The 18,822-nt window shown below is 51.3% G+C and overlaps 3 protein-coding genes across 5 annotated transcripts; 1 reads left to right on the top strand and 2 right to left on the bottom strand.

The window, feature by feature from the left end:
- Window positions 1-393: 393 nt before the first annotated feature.
- Window positions 394-13,009, bottom strand: sec23a (Sec23 homolog A, coat complex II component). 2 transcript variants are annotated; one of them, XM_085390502.1, is made up of 20 exons: window positions 12,861-13,009; window positions 11,205-11,458; window positions 11,057-11,114; window positions 10,893-10,979; window positions 10,580-10,816; window positions 10,412-10,488; window positions 10,180-10,324; window positions 9,930-10,088; window positions 9,679-9,794; window positions 9,450-9,573; window positions 9,276-9,356; window positions 7,083-7,172; window positions 2,781-2,887; window positions 2,546-2,699; window positions 2,391-2,468; window positions 2,144-2,305; window positions 1,906-1,992; window positions 1,379-1,534; window positions 1,108-1,173; window positions 394-1,021 (listed from the first exon to the last, which is right to left on the bottom strand). In XM_085390502.1, exons 2-20 carry the CDS (start codon window positions 11,423-11,425, stop codon window positions 932-934), a joined length of 2,295 nt encoding a protein of 764 aa, XP_085246628.1. In that variant the 5' UTR covers window positions 11,426-11,458; window positions 12,861-13,009; the 3' UTR covers window positions 394-931. The 2 variants fall into 2 exon arrangements, with proteins under 2 accessions (XP_085246628.1, XP_085246627.1); XM_085390501.1 differs by having other exon boundaries at window positions 11,205-11,472; window positions 12,861-13,000.
- On the top strand, window positions 3,954-6,762 carry LOC146646242 (histamine H2 receptor). Its single transcript, XM_085390505.1, has 3 exons — window positions 3,954-4,650; window positions 5,721-5,874; window positions 6,003-6,762. Exons 1-3 carry the CDS (start codon window positions 3,954-3,956, stop codon window positions 6,187-6,189), a joined length of 1,038 nt encoding a protein of 345 aa, XP_085246631.1. The 3' UTR covers window positions 6,190-6,762.
- Window positions 13,010-13,481: 472 nt separating the features above from the next.
- srp54 (signal recognition particle 54) lies at window positions 13,482-18,779 on the bottom strand. Of its 2 annotated transcripts, none has more exons than XM_085390504.1 (17): window positions 18,629-18,779; window positions 17,098-17,191; window positions 16,589-16,686; window positions 16,428-16,519; window positions 16,264-16,348; window positions 16,059-16,163; window positions 15,899-15,965; window positions 15,769-15,826; window positions 15,505-15,655; window positions 15,242-15,390; window positions 15,061-15,161; window positions 14,793-14,879; window positions 14,642-14,715; window positions 14,433-14,541; window positions 14,171-14,341; window positions 13,944-14,039; window positions 13,482-13,811 (listed from the first exon to the last, which is right to left on the bottom strand). In XM_085390504.1, exons 3-17 carry the CDS (start codon window positions 16,664-16,666, stop codon window positions 13,720-13,722), a joined length of 1,515 nt encoding a protein of 504 aa, XP_085246630.1. In that variant the 5' UTR covers window positions 16,667-16,686; window positions 17,098-17,191; window positions 18,629-18,779; the 3' UTR covers window positions 13,482-13,719. The 2 variants fall into 2 exon arrangements, with proteins under 2 accessions (XP_085246630.1, XP_085246629.1); XM_085390503.1 differs by having other exon boundaries at window positions 17,102-17,191.
- Window positions 18,780-18,822: the final 43 nt, after the last annotated feature.

The following is an 18,822-nucleotide window of genomic DNA, read 5'->3' as shown; positions in this document are numbered from 1 at the left end:
TATTGTTTTTACCTGTGTGAGTGGGAATGCTCAGATGGTGAGGCGGGTCACTCAGGTTAATTCAGGGTAAAAGTCGGACTCTGTTCGACTGACAGCAGAAGCTCCTCGAGGGTCTGTTAGGTTTCTTTTCCTTTTCACACTTTAAAGGAAAAGTGTGACCCTAAAGTGGATTTTTAAATATGGGGTGGTGCTATTTGCTGGGATGACTGATGGTGTCTGAGCAGAGGTGGAGGCGACCTCAGTCCTGTGATCATCTTGTCTACAGCCGATTACAGTTACAAACAGACCGTCTGCAGGGTGTCAGACAGTGCTTTATAAAACACTGGGCTCAGTCACACATGCATAGGTGCTGCGTCTCTGATGACATCAGAGCTTCACGTTTCAGAAGAAGACAAACTCTGTAAAATTCTGCAGATTTTATTAGAAAGACGAGAACAGTGGCAAGGTGAACCTCTGCGCTCGTTCTCGGTTAGTGTTCAAACACAAGCAGACAGCTTCGCGCGCTCAGTGACATCCCATGCTTTCTAAAAAAAACAAAACACCTCACTTCCTGTTTCCTGTTCCTAAATTTAAAAAAAAATCACATGTTAAAATTTTAAAATCAATTTGAAACCTTTTAGGGGGGGAAAACTCCCGACGGCCACCACTTCCTGCTGTTGTTTCACAATAAAAGCTTCACAGACTAAAACTACACAGTGGCTTTTATTTTGAAAGCTATCACTGCCGCTGTCTGAGAGGATCAACCAATCAAATGCAACTTAATTTTTTTTAAAAAGGCCAATTAACAATAGCATCTCTACACTGTGAGGTTACAACTCTAAACCTGCTGCTGATTGGTTGATGGTGCTTGTGAACTGTTGCCATGGAAACACAGGCAGCAAGAAAACAAATAAAAAGCAAACAGATGAGGACAGGTGAGCCGATGGCACACTCAGGCGGCGCTGGAGACAGCGAGCTTCTTCAGGTGGTCCATGAACACCTGCAGGCTGACGTCGTCTGTCAGGATCGGAGCACCGGACTCCTGCGGTGGGGGGGGGCGGACTTGTGTAAACACAGCGTCTGATTGGTCCACATTTAAAGGTTAAAGATTACAGGTTAAAGTCTTACCTGCCCCCAGGTGTACATGTTGTTGTGGGTCTGGGAGGGGTTCACTTTGGAGAGCAGGAAGCGAGCCTGAAAACAGCAGAAGAAGAAAACCTTTCACCTGCTGATCATGTCTACAGGTGTGTATAGGTGTGGGCACAGGTGCAAAAACGAGAGTTTGCACCGGGAAATTGTTGATGATGTCACATTGCCGCTGTGCTGATGTCACGCCTCGTGATCTGAGGTGATGTAAATAAAGCTGATGTGTTTCTCAGGTGTGTGCCTGCGCCCTCACCTGGCTGCCGCCGTGCTCCGTGTCGATGTATCTCGGCATGGGGAAGCGCGTGTGCAACAGCTCCTGGGCGTCGTCCACTGGAGCCTGAAGCAGGTGTTTGAAGTTCTCGTACTCGGGCATGTCCTGATAGCCGGCCTTCCTCCACTGAGCCACAGTCTAACAGAGAGACGCAGTGAGACACAACTGTACACCTGCACGGGTCAGCTCATTATCATGGTTCTTTAAAGATTTGTGTGTTTTGAGCTCATGTGAGGTGAATTGTTGAGTTAACGAGAGGATATGAACGAGCTCAGCAGGTAAAACTGCAAACAGCTGATTGAAGCACGTTCAGGTTTGAGAGTTGGACTGAAATCAGGTGGGAACTCAGCTCAGCGTCACATCTGTGATGGAAACAGCTGGATCACGTTTAAAGAAACCATCTGAATGATAATTGTGGCTCTATCCTAATTAAATTACTGGACCCTGATTGGCTTAGACAGCTGTGATGTCACGCGGTGCTGGGGTGTGATTGGTGGTGTCGGGTGTACCTCTCCGTGGTAGATGAGGATCTGGAAGAACGTGTCCATCAGAAGGATTCGGTCGGGCAGGATGCTGCTGCTGTCCAACAGGACGGGCTAGAAACACACACACAGTCTGATCAGTTAATCGATCAGTGATCAATAACTCACAGTTTGTTTCCCAATGAGAGCTTCAGATTCTGAAACATGAAACACCTGCACATCCAGCTGCTTACTCTGCACTGTGTGCACACAGGTGTACAGGTACCTCAGGCGGGCCGTTGAAGGAGTAGGCGTAGAGCACCGGCTGGATCATGATGAGCGCCTGCGTCAGGTCCTGCCGGTTGAAGTGGTGTCGGTAATACGAGCTCTCGTCAGGACTGTTGTTGAACACCTGCAGGAACGGCGAACGCCGCAGGTGGAACATGAACTGAAACACACAAACACACGTCAGCCCTGTGTCCCGGTGCGTGTCACAGGTGTGTCTGCGCAGAGCGTTACGGGAGTCGGGTCACCTGGGGATACAGGGAGAAGGTCTCGGAGAACCGGAAGGAGTTCGGGTCGTCTTTGTGGTAATCGCCAAACTTCTGACACTGAACACAAACACAGGTATCAATTGCTTCCTGTTCGGATCAATCGTGGCGCTCACTCTGCAGGTGTGTTCTCCTACCAGTCTGATCAGCTGTCTGTCTAACCACCTGAGCACGTCCGGCCCCTCCTCCGTCTCTGCCCGGTACACTGCCAACCTCGCCATGAGGATGGCCGCCGCCTCCTGGTCAAAGGACGCCGCGATGCTTTGAATCTGCGTCTGAGCATCGGCCCAGCTGAGTGGAAGAGAAGGGACCGGGATTAATTCAGGTGTGTGTGTGTGTGTAGTGATGGGGTGGAGGCAGGTGTGTTCGTACTTCCTGGCGGTGGTGGTGACCCGGATGCGTCGCTGGCCTGACGAGTGCTGGTACTGCGTGACAAACTGGATCGCCCCGCGGCCGCCCTGAGGGATCGGCGCGTTGTGCTGCAGGAAGTGACCGCAAACAGGCAAGTTAGAGGTCAGAGGTCAGGTTAATCAGGTATCAACATCATAGAACGTTAACCCCGCCTCCAGCATTTATCCCGCCCCTGAGACCTCGCTGTCAGGGTCACGACCCCTTGGACTGTTTATTTCCGTAGCACCTGCTCAGGTGTGTTTCTGTGTTTGACGCTCGTTTTCTGCCTCCAGACGTGACTCAGAGGTCACTTTCTTTAACAAAGCTGAGCTATGATTGGCTGCTTCACACCCAACCCCGGCCTGAGCTCCTCAGCGGTCTGAGGTTCAGCAGGTGGTGAGGGTGATTACACACCTGCACACCTGTTATTACCTGAGTCAAGCTGCGTGACTGACACACACACACACACACACACACACACACACACACAGGATATTGGATGTTCATCTTGTTTACTTTACAGCCAGCAGGTAAGTGTGTGTGTGTGTGTGTGTGTGTGTGTGTGTGTGTGTGTGTGTGTGTGTGTGTGCTCATCATCGTCACAGCAGGTGTCAAACAGGTGCGCCATGGCAACACACCCCCAGGAGAACACGCCCCCTGCGGTCCACCCTCCCCCGCTCAGACTGAGCCGATCAGACTCGTTGGACTGCGATCAGAGTCACACACACCGACTGATCAACTCCAGCCAACATCAGTGTGACCTTTAACCTCTGAAGACCACAGACCGCGCTGATAATCAATCGATGAAGGTGACGGCATGGTTCTTCCTCCCGATTGGTCCGGTCAGCTGCAGGTTCAGGTGGACTCTTCTTCTGGTCTTGGCTCTTGTTTTTGATTGGTGGAAACGTCCTTGAAAGGCGCTCTCTCTGTTTTCAACTGCAGCTCAGGTGTGACTCACAGAGCCTCAGGTAATCCCAGCAGTCTCCGTGGTGACGGCGGGCTCTCAGCAGCTGCGACAGCCTGCTGAAGCTGCTTGTCCTCTGCTCCTCGTTTCAGAAGAAACCAACAGCTGATCGATCAGCTGATCAGAGAGCCTGCAGGTGATTGGATCACTTCGGCACGGTGCACGTTCCTGTCCTGCGAGTCCATGTGAAGATGGCGGACATTTTGAGCACGCTGTACGCCGCTCTCATGCTGCTGACGAGCGTGGCATCCACCTGTGGGAACCTCCTCCTCCTACTGGTGCTCCTGCTGAACAAGGAGCTGCGGTCCGACACGCTGGGCCTCACCCTGAGCTTTAGCCTTAGCGACCTCGCTCTCGGACTCTCCGCCATCCCCTTCAGTGCGTACAACAGCCTCTCCCAGCCTGTCAGACACTCCAGTGAGGCCGACGTCTGTCAGGGCGGCGGCTTCATCTTCCTCCTACTGCAGACCGCCTCCCTGCACTCGCTTGCCTGGGCTACCATCTACAAGTTCACGGAGATCTGCTTTGCACTCAGCTTCCACAGCATCTGGACGGCGGGGCGGAGCCGGGCGGTGCTGATCGCAGTCTGGCTGTTCTGCCTGGCCAACGCCACCATGCCACTGCTGGGTTTCGGCAGCTACGCCTACAGCGAGTCACGGTTCCTCTGCTGCCCGAGCTTCACCCCGGAGAACAGGTACTTCGTGCTGCTGTGGATGGGGGCGGGCATCGTAGCGCCGATCCTCACCATGTGCTCGCTGTACGGATACATCGTGTACGTGGCCAGGAAGCAGGCCAGGAGGGGAACCTTCATGTGCAACGAGCTGCACTGTTTCTACGTTCCTGCCAACAACTACCTGAGGAGCTCCATCGTCATGGTCACCACCTCAGGTGAGCTCAAGCTGTTCCTTGACGTTGCAGGGACATGGGTTACACCTCCACTTCACCGACTCACGTTCTTTGTGAAAACTTCGTCCTCTGAGTTTTACTCCAAGTTTCCCCCACACAGAGGTCCGACGACTAGTTTCCAACCTCTGTAACTAGCCCACAAACATCTCCACAACTCCTCAAATCAGCTACAAACTTACAGCTGTGTGAAAGTAATGCTCAGGCTAGTAAACAAACTTCAGTACACAGATGTTACTAACTAATCTCCAACTCCTGTTAAACGCTCAAAATCGACAGCTAGTCTAAAAATCTCTGCAGTCTCTTAAACTTCAGTGAGTAGTCTGAAACTTGTCCTCTAGATTCTTTAATTGGTGCAACAGTCCCAGTAATTACCAGTGATTTCATATGGAGTTCCAGTATTTCTCCACTGGGACTGAACATCCTGCCTAACGGGAAACAGTCTGATGCATGAAATTATTTTGTTCCTTCGACAGAAAACATTTCCCCGTTCGTAAAGCCGGGCAGATCCAATGTCCTCATAATCTCAAACCAAACAGCAGGACCATGTGACCACGGGGCCGCAGCCGTTTACCCTCTAAACTAAAACCTCGACGTCACAGCGGCCGTCTTTGAGGATCAGCGTCCATGTTTATCTTTGTGACTCACTGCCATTACTCTCATTATAGGGACAAACACTGAGGTCATAAACACAGACAGGGTCAAAGGTCACCACAGCCGGCTGCAGACGGTCTGAGTGACCGATAAACCAGGTTAATGTTTTCGCCATAAGGTCAATGAGAGCGCTACGAGTGAATGGCTACTGGCTCTAACACAGCACTCATCCACTCTACACGCCACGTCCACCTGTTCATGCAGAGAGTGTCTCCAGCCTGGAGCGGCCAGGGATTGAACCGCCCACCTTCAGATTGGTAGACAGATCTGCAACTTCAAGGCCGTTCTCTAGTCCCTACGCCTCTTTAACTAGTCCACAGATAACTAGTCTCCAAACACCAGCTCACTCATAGAGGGGCTGCTGATGAAGTCATGTGACTCTGTTTCCTGTCTCCTGGCAGTGTGTTTGCTGGTCTGCTGGCTGCCCTACATCTCTGTGTGTCTGTACGAGACGCTGAGCGGTCAGCAGAGTCCGTCCGTGACCGCCGCCCTCTCCTCCTGGCTGGTTCTGACCAGCGCCGCGCTCAACCCGTGGATCACCTGCATGACGCAGACGTGAGTCAGACTTTCTTTATCGAAGGCTCCGATCAGTTTTGAAGCAGTAATGAAACGTCACTATGACGCGCTCATGATGTCATAGTGAACAGGAACGTCACTTCCTGTCTGTCTCTCTGTGACTCCAGCAGGTACAGGGCGGCGGTGTGCCGAAGTTTCCGCAGGTTCGTTCCTTGTGCCGGGATGTTCCTGGAGTCCCACTCCCAGAGCTCCGCCCTCCATCTACCTGCGACCAATCGCCCTAGCACAACAACAACAACAAGTATGACCGCAACACAGCCTCCATCTTCTCCCAAAACACTAACAAGACCATGACCCTCCCATCACCATCACTGGACCTGTGCACTCTGGGAAATGTAGGCCATACTTCTCATCTTCTTCTTCAGCGTGGACGGGTTCTGACGTGACGTTGTGTTCGAAGACCGCACACTGATGTTCAGCTGATGATCTCCCGCAGTCTCACAACACGAAACATTTCCTGATCCACTCAGAGTCACAAACAGTCCGAGCTCTTTCAGCTCCATTTCAGCAGAGGTGTGTTTATGCTGACGTGACCACATCAGCACAGAGTAGACGGAGGACGAAGGTCAAACTGTTCCATGGGCTCAGTTACACTGAGCGTTTAAACTCTGAGCTGGACGCCGTGCTGCACGTGAACAGAGCTGAGAAACAGCCGGAGACTCTGGGAGTGACGAGCGGCTTGTGCAGCCCAGCAGGATCGAGGATGATGGACAAACTCGGCGGAGCCTGGAAGTCAGCATCTCCGCCCTGATGTGTGCACTTCAAATTCAAACTCATTTCCTGCTTATTATGACTGAGCATCCTCTTAGAAAGACTGTCAGTTTGGCTGCTTTAGTTTTTTGCCGTTTTCATTTTGAAAGCTGTCCCGCTAAACAGCAAAAATAAAATGATATTACTTTTAAAATAATTAGAGCGAATAAATAAAAAATAAAAAAATAAACTACAAACAGATGATCACTGGTCTAATTGTTGTTTTAAACACCAACATTTTACTATCAAAACATCAGTGGGGCTTTTATTTTGTCAGCTTGAGCTCTTATTTTCTCAACAGCAGGATCTATGACATCATCCTGTACCATGACATCACTGCAGATCACTGAACTTTCTTTTAATTGGTGGATATCAATAATTCAGTAGCTTCATGGTGACAGTGACAGAATCAAAGGTCAGAGGTCAGGTGTTTATACCTGGTTGACGACCTCAAAGTAAAGCGCCAGCGTGGTACTCGGATCCAGTCCGCAGACCTTCCACTGACAGGTTCCTCCCGTGCCGATCTCCTGGAACACAAACAGTCACAGTCTAAGCAATTCTGCCCCTGCAGGCCAGACACAGGAATTACACCCACCTGAGGGTTCACCTGTACCTGACAAAAACACACAATCAGCATTTATATGAGCAGTAAGATTCTGAGGCGGCGGTGTTGTGTACTTCCTGTCTCTGCCTGCAGGGGGCAGTGTTAGTGTACTTCCTGTCTCTGCCTGCAGGGGGCAGTGTTAGTATACTTCCTGTCTCTGCCTGCAGCGGACAGTGTTAGTGTACTTCCTGTCTCTGCCTGCACGGGGGAGTGTTAGTGTACTTCCTGTCTCTGCCTGCACGGGGGAGTGTTAGTGTACTACCTCTCTCTGCCTGCAGGGGGCAGTGTTAGTGTACTTCCTGTCTCTGCCTGCAGGGGGCAGTGTTAGTGTACTTCCTGTCTCTGCCTGCAGGGGGCAGTGTTAGTGTACTTCCTGTCTCTGCCTGCACGGGGCGGTGTTAGTGTACTTCCTGTCTCTGCCTGCACGGGGCAGTGTTAGCGTACTTCCTGTCTCTGCCTGCACGGGGCGGTGTTAGTGTACTTTATAGTCGTGTCCAAATTCATGGGCTGCATCCTCCTGAGGACCCGGCCCATGTAGAACGCGAAGGCCGGGTCCTCAGAAGGTCGGGTAGGCCGGAAGTAAACGGCTGTGAAATTGGACGGTCTAGCCTTCAGATTAGCATCACCGCTGTCTCGGTGGAGTTTAATAAACTCAGCCGTCTGCTCCTTGCTATCTCTCTGCATTGAATCATATCTGTTATTAACCTCTGTCTCTCTTCCACAGTATGTCTTTATCCTGTCTTCCTTCTCTCACCCCAACCGGTCACAGCAGATGGCCCCGCCCCTTCCTGAGCCTGGTTCTGCCGGTTTCTTCCTGTTAAAAGGGAGTTTTTCCTTCCCACTGTCGCCAAAGTGCTTGCTCATAGGGGGTCATATGATTGCTGGGTTTTCTTCCTGTTCCTATTATTGTAGGATCTACTGTACAATATAAAGTGCCTTGAGGCGACTGCTGTTGTGATTTGGTGCTATATAAATAAAATTGAATTGAATTGAACTAAAATATAACAGGACACTATTGTAAATTCTCGACTGTCTCACACTTCTGTTTAATCAGTTTTCTGTTTGATGTTTATTCAGCTGTGTGAAAACCAAGGAGGAACCCACCCGGGGGATTAATAAAGTTTTATTTTATCTAATCTAATCTAATAACTTTAATCTCAGCCAAACCGATTTACTCACGAACAAACAAAACACTGAAAAAAGCCAAAGAATAACATTTTTAGGTTGTCTAAGTGACTTATATATTACGTTTAACCCGAGTAGCAAAAGACCGCAGTGATCTGAAAATTATGTGTTGTGCCGTTCTTGGCGGCTCTAGTGACCCTCGAGCTCCCGGCTAGCTATCAAGCTGGTGGGTAACAGACGTCTCCGAAAACGTCTGAGCACTTTTGCAAATATGTGATGTCTTGATAAACCGAACAGATATTTGATGTTTACACAGCTACTTTCTCGCCTGAAAATATATAACTGGTGGTGGTCAGAGGGCCCGGTGGCGCCTGTGTCCGGCAGCCTCGCCTCTGTCAGTGCGCCCCAGGGCAGCTGTGGCTACAATGTAGCTTGCTATCGCCAGTGTGTGAATGTGTGTGTGAATGGGTGGATGACTGAATGTAGTGTAAAGCGCTTTGGGGTCCTATGGACTAGAAAAGTGCTATACAAATGCAGGCCATTTACCATATGTTAAAAGTTTATTTTGTGACCCAGAAAGATTAGTAAGAGTAATATTAAAAACTTAGTAGCGACCGCCATTGTTGAAAACTGGAGTTTGGCTGGGCCGTGCTATGAATTCTGGGATATGGTAGGCCACGAAGGACACACCCGACCCATCCTTCAAATTCGGGGAAAAGGAGGACGCATTTGTCGGCTGCATTCGGAGGAGTCTACGAATTTGGACAGCCTTCATCGCGTCACTGTAACGTAATCGGTCTACAAATGCGGCCTCAGGAGGATGCAGCCCATGAATTTGGACACCCCCTTTGTCTCTGCCTGCAGGGGGCATCGTTAATGGCGCTGTCTTAGCTTCACGTACGTTCTCGGAGACGCAGGGTCCTTTAGCGTTCAGAGACACGCAGGGGCCAATGGCACCGGACACTTTGATCTCTCTGGACGTCTGCATGGGAAAAACACAGCAGGGGTCATTAACCTGTGATAGAGATGTGCTGGGGGCGGCGCCTCCCTGTTCTTCTGTGCTTTTCCTTCATACCTTGATCTCCAGCGTGGCGGCGAAGGCCATCTTAAAGGATCCCTGGACATCTTTGGTGAAAACCCTCTGGAAGGTCTGCTTGAACAGAGACGTGTTGAAGGAGTCGGCCATCACCATGTAACCGCTGCGACACAGAGACACACGTCACGCACGAATACGACCACAGAGGGCACTACACAGCCCACCAGCCTTTGACAGGGTTCAGGAGTGAGTGTGTGTGTGTGTGTACCCGGTGTAGTTGGTGCAGCACTTCATCTCCAGCAGGCCAGTCTGATCTAGGGCACAGGCGTAGATGTCGATGATGTGACCGTTGCTGGACGCTCGATTGGCCAGAGACTCGTAGTGCTGTGAGCCAGCGATCAGAACAACGAGAGCAAAGCTCACAACAACCATTAAAAGTCTTAAAGAACGATAAAGTAATGATGAAAATAATCAGGCAAAAAAAACGGGTCACATGGTCTGTAAATGGCGTGCACTCACTTTGGTGGCCTTCTTCATGAACTTGGCGTTGTCCTTCTCGATGTCGTGCCAGGACCTGATCGGCGTCTTCAGCTCGTCTCCCACCACCATGCCGGGCCCCTGCGTCGCCGGGCCGCCTATGAAGGTCATGATGCGTGCGCCAGTATTGGGAAAGGTGCACTGTGGGTAAAAGAACACAAACAAAACCGATGATCAAAGTCTTTGAGACATCCACGCCATGTTCTGTCTGCCTAAAGCCCCGCCCCCTCACCTCCAGAAGCCCCACGGCGATGGACATGGCAACGCCCAGTGAGCGCAGCGGTCTCTTGCCCTGCGTCACAGGCCAGGGGTCGCGCTGCAGCTCCCCCAGCAGGTCGGTGAGGTTCATGTCAATCTTCTGCACCGGCTGCAGAAACCTGCAGGAAAATTCACAGTGAGGAATGCCGCTGCTGTGACAGCACCTTTACTTAAACCACACCCACTCAGGCTCACAGGAGGCTCACCTGTTGAATGACTGCTGTGGCGCCGCCTGCGGCCCTCGTCCCTGAGCGGCCGAAGGTTTGGTGAGACCCAGCATCTCCTACAGGAAGCACAGGTGTTGTTAACTCACCTGAGTTCTGACGCTCGGGAAGCCCCCAGCCCCACCCCAGAGGGACATGCAGGTGACGTACCTGCAGCTGTTTGGCGTTCAGATCCTTGGTCCCCCTAAAGACGTAGCTCTTGGAGATACCCTCGCAGCCGAGCTCGTGCACCTGAACCATGCGTCCGAAGGTGATGAGTCCGACGAGCGCGGTGGGCGGGAGCAGAGACAGCGACATCTGCAGAGACTCCTTCAGCGCCTGCAGGTCCTCGTCCTCCATGCAGGTGTCCACCACATACAGGAACACCAGCGGCATCTGAGGGCCCCTCTGGGGACAAAGAGCACAGCGGCTCACACACCTGACGGCACGGTCGTTACCTGTCTCACCTGTCCTCAGGACTCACCTGAACCACATACTCGATGGTGGAGAACAGAGGCAGCAGCTCGGCAGGCTGGTTCACCTCAGAGATCCCGGCGTAGGACGGAGGAAACTGAGACAGAGACAAGGTCAGACTCCACCCGTGACACCCGGAACACCTGACAGGTAGGCGGGGCTTGCGGCACTCACCTGGTTCCTCTGGTAGCAGAAGTTACAGGCCCACAGCTTGGCTCTGTAGTCCACCTGGCTGAAAGTTACAAACACACAGACAGATGAGTGCGGGGCACACAGGTAAAGGGTGGGCGGACAGGTGAGTGTTGGAGGCTGTGATGCGTACCAGAGTGGGTTGAGTACAGCGCGGCAGGTGGCGCGACTACAGAGAACCGGCTCGTACTGGATCGGGGGCAGGTCGGTCCTCTCCTTCAGCGGAGTGAACAGAGCCGCCACCGGCACCACCATCCGGGTCGCCTCCAGCCGGCTCGACGGCCACACGTTCCAGCTGAAACGGACGCCGTCGCGCTCCTCATTCTGAGCGATGTACTCTGGAAAGGTCGTCATGGAACCACCAGGAAGTGGGAGGGGGGGGTCACACTGTTGGGTATAAGCTGATGAGAGGAGGAGAGGGTGGGGGGTGGGCAGTGTGAGGGTAGTGCAGTGATATTGGCAGCGTGGGAATAAGCCCCGCCCACTTTCTTCTAAAGTTACGTTGGTTCGGATTGAAGTGATGTTTTCGTGCAAACACCTGCGTCACCGTTTCAAAGGTGAGGCTTTATCTCTCACCAGACTGACACACCTGTGAGAGGCGATGTCATCCTGGTGTTTATCTCAAACAGGTGTCCATGTTTATATGCGACCAGGTAGCAATTTTACTTGTCCCCCCAACCCACATTCTCACTGGTTCTACTTTCTAGACATAAACACAGGTGAGTCTCAAAGGTAAGAAAAATCACACCCAAAGACAGGCACAGCTCCAGGTGAGCAGTTACTAAAAGAGAAAAACAGCAGGCAGCGCCTGAACCTGCGAGATGGATTTTTATGGTGACGTTGAAATGATTTTATGTTCTTTGAACACGTTGCAGAAAAACGAGTCACTGCTAAACCTTCATAAAGCACAAACAACAACAACAATAACAATAATAAGAACGAACCAACAGAAAGAATTAAAATCAGAAAAAAAGTTTCTCCCTAGTCTGGTTGATGCTGACACAAACAGGCTGATATGGGGTCAAAGGTCAGTGAGACTTCACTCTTAAACTGAAAAAGCTCCAGAAAGCCTTCATTTCTTGTAAAAACTGCAGAAAATGCACACTGAGCTACCAGCCCCGATGCTCACAATGGAGTCCAGCTCAGGCCGAACTTCGCAGGAAACTCCGAGAAATGAACACCCAGCTGCTGCTCCAGCAGAGACCCGCGAAAACGAGCCGAACACAAAATCCTACAAAAACCGAACAGTCTGGTGGGCGGGCTGCGGGTCCCTGTGGTCCTGCTGGATGCTCTGGTCTCACTATGGGAGAGTTTCTAACGTCACACCTGAATCTGAGGCTTCATCCCAGAATCATCATCATCATCATCATCATCAAGACAGTGCCACTCTTAAACACGTGACCTCACCGGCACCCACCGACTCTGCGCGACCTTTGCAGGATTTAAAGTCCAGCAGGTCAGAGATGCTGCGCCTGCGACACTTAAAAAAAAACCTGACGTCAGCAGCTACCTGTGGGACACCTGCAGGTGTGTGACAGCAGGAGCCGTGTGGCACAGGTAGCTGCTGGCGTCGGCACACCTGGAGCCGAACCCGAGGACTCAAACACCAAGTCAGCCCCGTTTTCTCAACATCACACAGCAGCTAACTCAAGCTAACGGCTAACTGCGACACTGACGTCACACGGGTGACAGTTACGGGACGCGAGCACAGGTGGCTGGACAGAGGCCAGCTGAGGTTGGAGCTCTGCCAGGCCCAGGTGAGTCCGTGCTCCAGGTAAACGAGACTCACCGCTGCTGAAGCTGCCGCCGCTCTCCACTGACAACACAGCAAAACAATATGGCGGCCGCCACGTCAAGACCCAGAGAGGAAAAACGCAGGCAGAGGGCTCACTCCGACAGAAATCCCGGAACCAGACCCGAGAGGGGCGGCGCAATGAAGCTCCAGCCCGGAGGACTCATCCGTTTCATCTCACTGTGACAACCTTTAACTTGAAACCTGAGAAACTCTGACCCACAGCCCGGGAGGAGCCGCTCTAACCTCTCAGGGTCTGCACTCTTCACACCCAAACCAGATGCCACTCTTCTGTTTATTACCCGTTATTTATTACCTGTTATTACCTGAATTCTGATACCGTTTTCAGTCACGTCTCTGTTCAGTCTTCATATTTTTATTAATCATCACTAAACAGGCTGAAGAACAGCCCACACACTTCCTGTTCTCACTGAATTAAAAGTTCCTGGAATAAACTCAAACTTTTACCTCACATTTTATTTTCTACTGAAAACTTTTACAACTCACTTTATTTATTTTACAGCTTTACTCAAAGCAAACAGTACGATTTTATTCTGAAAATCCCAGACTTTACTACTTGTGTGAAAAAACAAACAAACAAACAAAACACAGCAGGTGTAAAATGGTGTAAATACAAATGTTTATTAAACACCAAAAATACATCACTAATCTTCATCATCATCATCATCATTAGCTCGTCCAATCAGGACACTCCATTTTCATCCTACACATTTAAATTAATGAAACATCCTCTCCCCCTCTCTTTGAAAGCAGCAGAGAACAGGTAACTCTAAGCCCCACCCCTCCGACTGTCTGGAGGCGGAGCCTGTAGATAAGGCAGCAGATTGGTTGGTGGTCACATGTTGTTGAATCCCATCATGCCTTTCATGTTGCCCGCGGCGCCCTGCTGAAACTGACGCATCATCGACTGGAGTCCCGCCATCCCGCCTGCGTGCGCGCGCGCACACACACACACACACACACACACACACACACACACACACACACACACACAGGTGTTACTCTCCAGGACGCTTGCAGGCGAGCAAACCTGTGTTTGGGTCTGGGTTCTGGTCTTACCCATGTGGTGCAGGACTCTGGGGTCCATCATTTTGGCCATCTGCTGGTTCAATTTGGCCATCTGAGACGGGTTCACGTTCTTGGACATGTCTCCTCCTGAAACACAGCGAGCACGCCATAAACACGTCAGTGGCAGGACGCTGTACACCTGCAGACCCGCTCAGTTCCCTTTGACCTCTCACATGTTCCTGAAAACCTTCTCAGACCCCCTCAGCAGGTGTCGGTACCTTTGAAGAGTCCTTTGATGCCTCCCATCTTCTTGACCATCTGGGCAAACTTGGTGTACTGGGTGAGGAGTTCCTGGACATCTCTGGTGGCGACCCCTGATCCCCGGGCCACCCTCTGGATCCTGTTGGGCTGCTTGCTAAAGAGCTTCGCTCCATCTTTGCTGTCCAGCTCTGCAGAACCCAAGAGAGTGGAGAGACATCAGGTCATCCATCAGGACCAGCTGTGTGTGTGTGTGTGTGTGTGCGCGCGCGCGTGTGTTACCCTGGTCATTCATGCTGTCCATGATGGTCATCAGTTTCTTCAGTCGAGCCATCGACTCCTGCTCGTTGCCTTTACTCATGAAGTCTGTCCCGAAGCCTGGAATCATACCCTGAACGCATCACACACACACACACACACACACACACACAGTCATCAAGCCGTCTCTCAGCCTCGGGTGAGTTTCAGGTGAGTTTCAGGTGAGTGTGTACCATGATCTGTCCAAAGGGGCCCATCTTCATGATGTTCTGGAACTGCTCGTACATGTCTCTGAGGGTGAACTGGCCTGCGGGTCAGAGGTCAAAGGTTAAGATTAGTGAGGTTACCCAGAGTGCAGTGTGGGTGGCGTGCTCGCCGTCTCACCGTGTTTCAGCTTGTCGATCAGCTCCTCGTTGTCATCCAGCTTCAGCTCATTCACTCGGTCGATCAGGCCCTCGATGTCACCCATTCCTGACAGGAAGAGGAGTCGACAGGTTTCCATGGAAACGGCTCAGTTCAAATATCCAGAATCAGTCAGATTAAAAAAAAAAAAAAAAAAAAAAAAGTGGACTAACTGTAATCAGTTAGTCCACCAATGACAGCCGCTCAGCGTGCGTCCGTGCATATGCCCCTCCCCCTGGCGCGTGCTTACCGAGCAGCTTGCTGATGAACGGCTGCGTCTTAAATGGCTCGAAGTCGTCGATGTGCTCGCCCGTTCCGATGAAGATGATGGGACTGCGTGTGGCCGCCACACTGCCAGGAAACAGCAGAAGAAGAAGGTAAACCGTAACAGTCGTATGACAGCATCATGCAGCACAGGACGCTAGGCTTACGCGCTCAGAGCTCCTCCTCCTTTGGCGTGCCCGTCCAGTTTGGTGACGATGACCGACGCCACGTCCACTTTGTCTTTGAAGGCTTTGGCCTGGGACTCGCAGGCCTGCCCGATCGAGGCGTCCATCACGTACACAATGTTGTCGGGTTGCTACGGAAACAGGACCAGGGACACACCTGAGTCCAGAACAGGCAGGCACCTTCACACACAAACACTTCCTGTTGCTCTACTTAGCAGGACTGCACCTGAGGTTCAGGGACTCACCACAGCATTGGAGACCTGCAGCATCTCCTCGAACAGCGAGTCCTCCTGTTTGTGTCGTCCGCTTGTGTCCACGATGATGATCTCAAAGTTCTCTGCTTTGAACTTCTCCACGCCCTCTGAGGCGATCACCACCGGGTCCATCTCTGTGTAACTGAGGAGCACGGACAGTCAGGAGGTACGTGAATGCACCACACACACGTTCGGCAGATCCCTGAACTCATCACCCAGAGGTAACATCAGGGACGCCGCCTGTCCGAGACTCACCTGCCGTAGAAGGGGATCCTGGCTTTGGTGGCATTCTGTTTGAGCTGATCGAAGGCACCTGAGAGAGGAGAGGAGATGATGATGGCGGTCATGTGACTGACAGGAAGTGAGTCTACGAAGTGACGCTAACCTGCTCTGAAAGTGTCGGCGCAAATCAGGCAGGTCTTCCAGCCTTTCCTCTGGTAGTAATACGCCAGCTGCAGGAAACACACCAATCACAGTGAGAACACAGCAGGAGGCGGGGCCTGTGTAAGGGGGGGGGGGGTCTATGACAGGTGAGTGTGGGTCACCTTGGAGCAGGTCGTAGTTTTTCCGCTGCCCTGCAGACCGACAAACATGATGACATTGTTCTTGCCTTTAGTGGGGGTCCACGCCTTCACGCCGGGGTCCACCAGCTGGTCACATGACACACACACACACACACTGCATGGTTAGACTCAACAACTTCCTGTTGGTGTTTAACCTGATCGAGCATTGGCAGCGAGACGATCTGACCTTGACGAGCTCCTTGAAGACGGCGTGCTGGATCATCCTCCTCTTGTTCAGACCCGATGCCATCTCCTCCAGGTCTATGGCAGACCTGCAGGGACAAAAACAAGCAGAGTTCAGCACACCTGGACGGGACACTCGGACGCCGGGATCAGGACGATCACACTCACTTGACGTTCTCTCTCAGCTGTTTGACCAGCTTGATGTTGACGTCGGCCTCCAGCAGAGCGGCGCACACCTCCTTCAGCATGGCGTTCAGCACCTGGAAACACATATGGTGAGTCACAGACCATGGCGGTGTCAGCTGGGCGCTCAGATTCGACCCACTCACCTCTTCATTGATGATGGTGGCGTTGCTGAGTGACCTCAGCGCCGAGGTGATCTTCCTCCCCAGGTCGGCGAGCACCATGATGGCGGTCCAAGTTAGACCTGAAAATAAAAAGTGTGGTCACGGCGTGCTTGTGTGCGGCACGCTGCCACTTCTTATCTCGGTTTACTTGCAGAGGAGTCAGTGACATTTACACACTTACTCCCAAAAACTTGATTCTGTTCATCAGGATGTTTTCAGTGGGAGAAACGTCTCATCATCATCAGGTGACTTCGTCAGTTTCCAACCTTATAAACAGCACATCTGCACCACTGACCAACAACAGGCTGTGAAGTCAGTTTATGATCATTAATCATGTTAATGATCATCCTGAATTGTCATGACTACTGATTGATCGGTGACCATCAGTACCATTCATGGGGAGTAGGGATCGGCTGCTACGTCCACATGAACAGAATCAACTTTTTGGGACTTCCTCACCTGGATGATTGAGCATGCATCAAGTCACTTACTTACTGTGTTAATCAGAGTTTTGTGGAGGGTACCCCTCCTACTGAGCGTGCTCAGCAAGTCAGCTGACAGGTGGTGGTGGCAGCCTCACTCTTCCTGTCCAGAGGAGAGAAAATAAAAGTTGTTCAGATTTGAGAGATTTATCCTTGATGAAGACCATCCACTCTGAAATCTGAACCAGCGCCCGAAGCTCACTGTAAAAATCAGACACTGCAAAACTTCAGATCGTTCGTTCATATCGTTTCTGCTCACTTCAGACTGGCTCTGAGTTCGACCTTTGCGCCCGCTCACCCTGAACGAGCTGTGGATTTTGTTAAATGTATCTGAATGCATGAAATGATTTAAAGTGAATCCTCAGACTCCTGCAGCAGCTCTCAAAATGAAAATGATGCACATATTTAACAGAATAATGCTGTAGGCCACAGGTGTCGAACTCCAGTCCTCAGGGCCGCTGTCCCTGCTGCAACACGCCTGAATGACACAAGTAGGTCATTAGCAAGACCTGACAGGCGCTCATGAATGAACACGATGCATTTAAAGTACTTTTAGACGTACATTTTTCCAAGCACTACTTCACTTGAGTGGAGGTGGGGTTGCCACCTCAGCATGCAGCTCTATAGAGTCTTGTTACTAATGTTATTCAGGTGTGTTGCAGCAGGGACACATGGAAAAGTTTCAGGAGACCGGCCCTCGAGGCCTGCAGTTTGACACCCCTGCTTTAAGTGATAATTATAGAAACATCTGGAAACTGCCAAACTCCCAGATTACAGATGCTGTTCATGCTGATGGTGAGAATGAGCCGTGAGGACAGTTGTGAAGAAACCTGCTGGAAGTTTTTAAAAACATCCTGGAAAGTTTTTGATATTTGAAGCACTCATAAACGTTCAAACTCTGGAGCACAAGATTTGCAGCTAAATTTGAGATGGTCGAGATGTCATCATCGTGGACGCTGCCCAGCCTGTCCAATCAATGCTTCTGTCTCATGGCTTCTAACAGCTGATGGAGGGCTTCATCATCTCAGCAACTCTGAGACTCCGGCACTAAGAGCGGAAAACAGCCCCCTGCATAGCTCTCTGGCTGTCCTCACACCTGGTTCAGTACACGGACGCACGATCTGTGATTTTGGGGTCGATCCTTTCTTTGTGTTCCGATATCTGAAAGGAGCTGCCTGGAGCCACCGATCAATCAGATGTGAAGCTGAACACATGTTCACGCTTGAGCCAGGAGGTGACAAATTAAAGGAAACCCCTCCATGGAGCTTCTCGGTGCCTCTCACCCCTTCGGCCTGTCCGATTACACAGAACTGATCAGAACATCGATCAGCTCCTCATCACGTGATCGATAGTCGCGCGGATCGATCGCCTGTTTATCGAATAACACGTCAGCTGTTTACAGTTAGCACGGACCGAGCGGCTAGCATTAGCTCTGTTAGCTCGGTGCGCTCACGCGGATAGAGACGTACTTCCGGCCGTGGCAGCGGGCCCGGTACGGAGAACCGAGCCTCGCGGGAGCGGAGAGAGGTGCGGGTCTTACCGTGTCCGTGAGTGTGCTCGTTAAACGGCAGCAGGACCAAGACTCCACCACAGGAGCGTTATCCAAAACACCGGAAACACCGCGTCATTCCACCAGCCCAACCGGAAGCACTCAGGCTTTATTTAAAAAAAAACAACTTTATTCAGAACATCAGATGTTTCATTTCCCTTTAATTTGTTGTCTATTAGAAGTTT

The sequence above is a fragment of the Rhamphochromis longiceps genome, linkage group LG19 (genome assembly GCF_057381845.1).
Source record: "Rhamphochromis longiceps isolate RC_006_pf linkage group LG19, R_longiceps_female_GT1.1, whole genome shotgun sequence".
Classification (NCBI taxonomy): domain Eukaryota; kingdom Metazoa; phylum Chordata; class Actinopteri; order Cichliformes; family Cichlidae; genus Rhamphochromis; species Rhamphochromis longiceps.
Note: the sequence above shows the minus strand (reverse complement) of the source record. Positions and strands in the feature narration are given on the sequence as shown.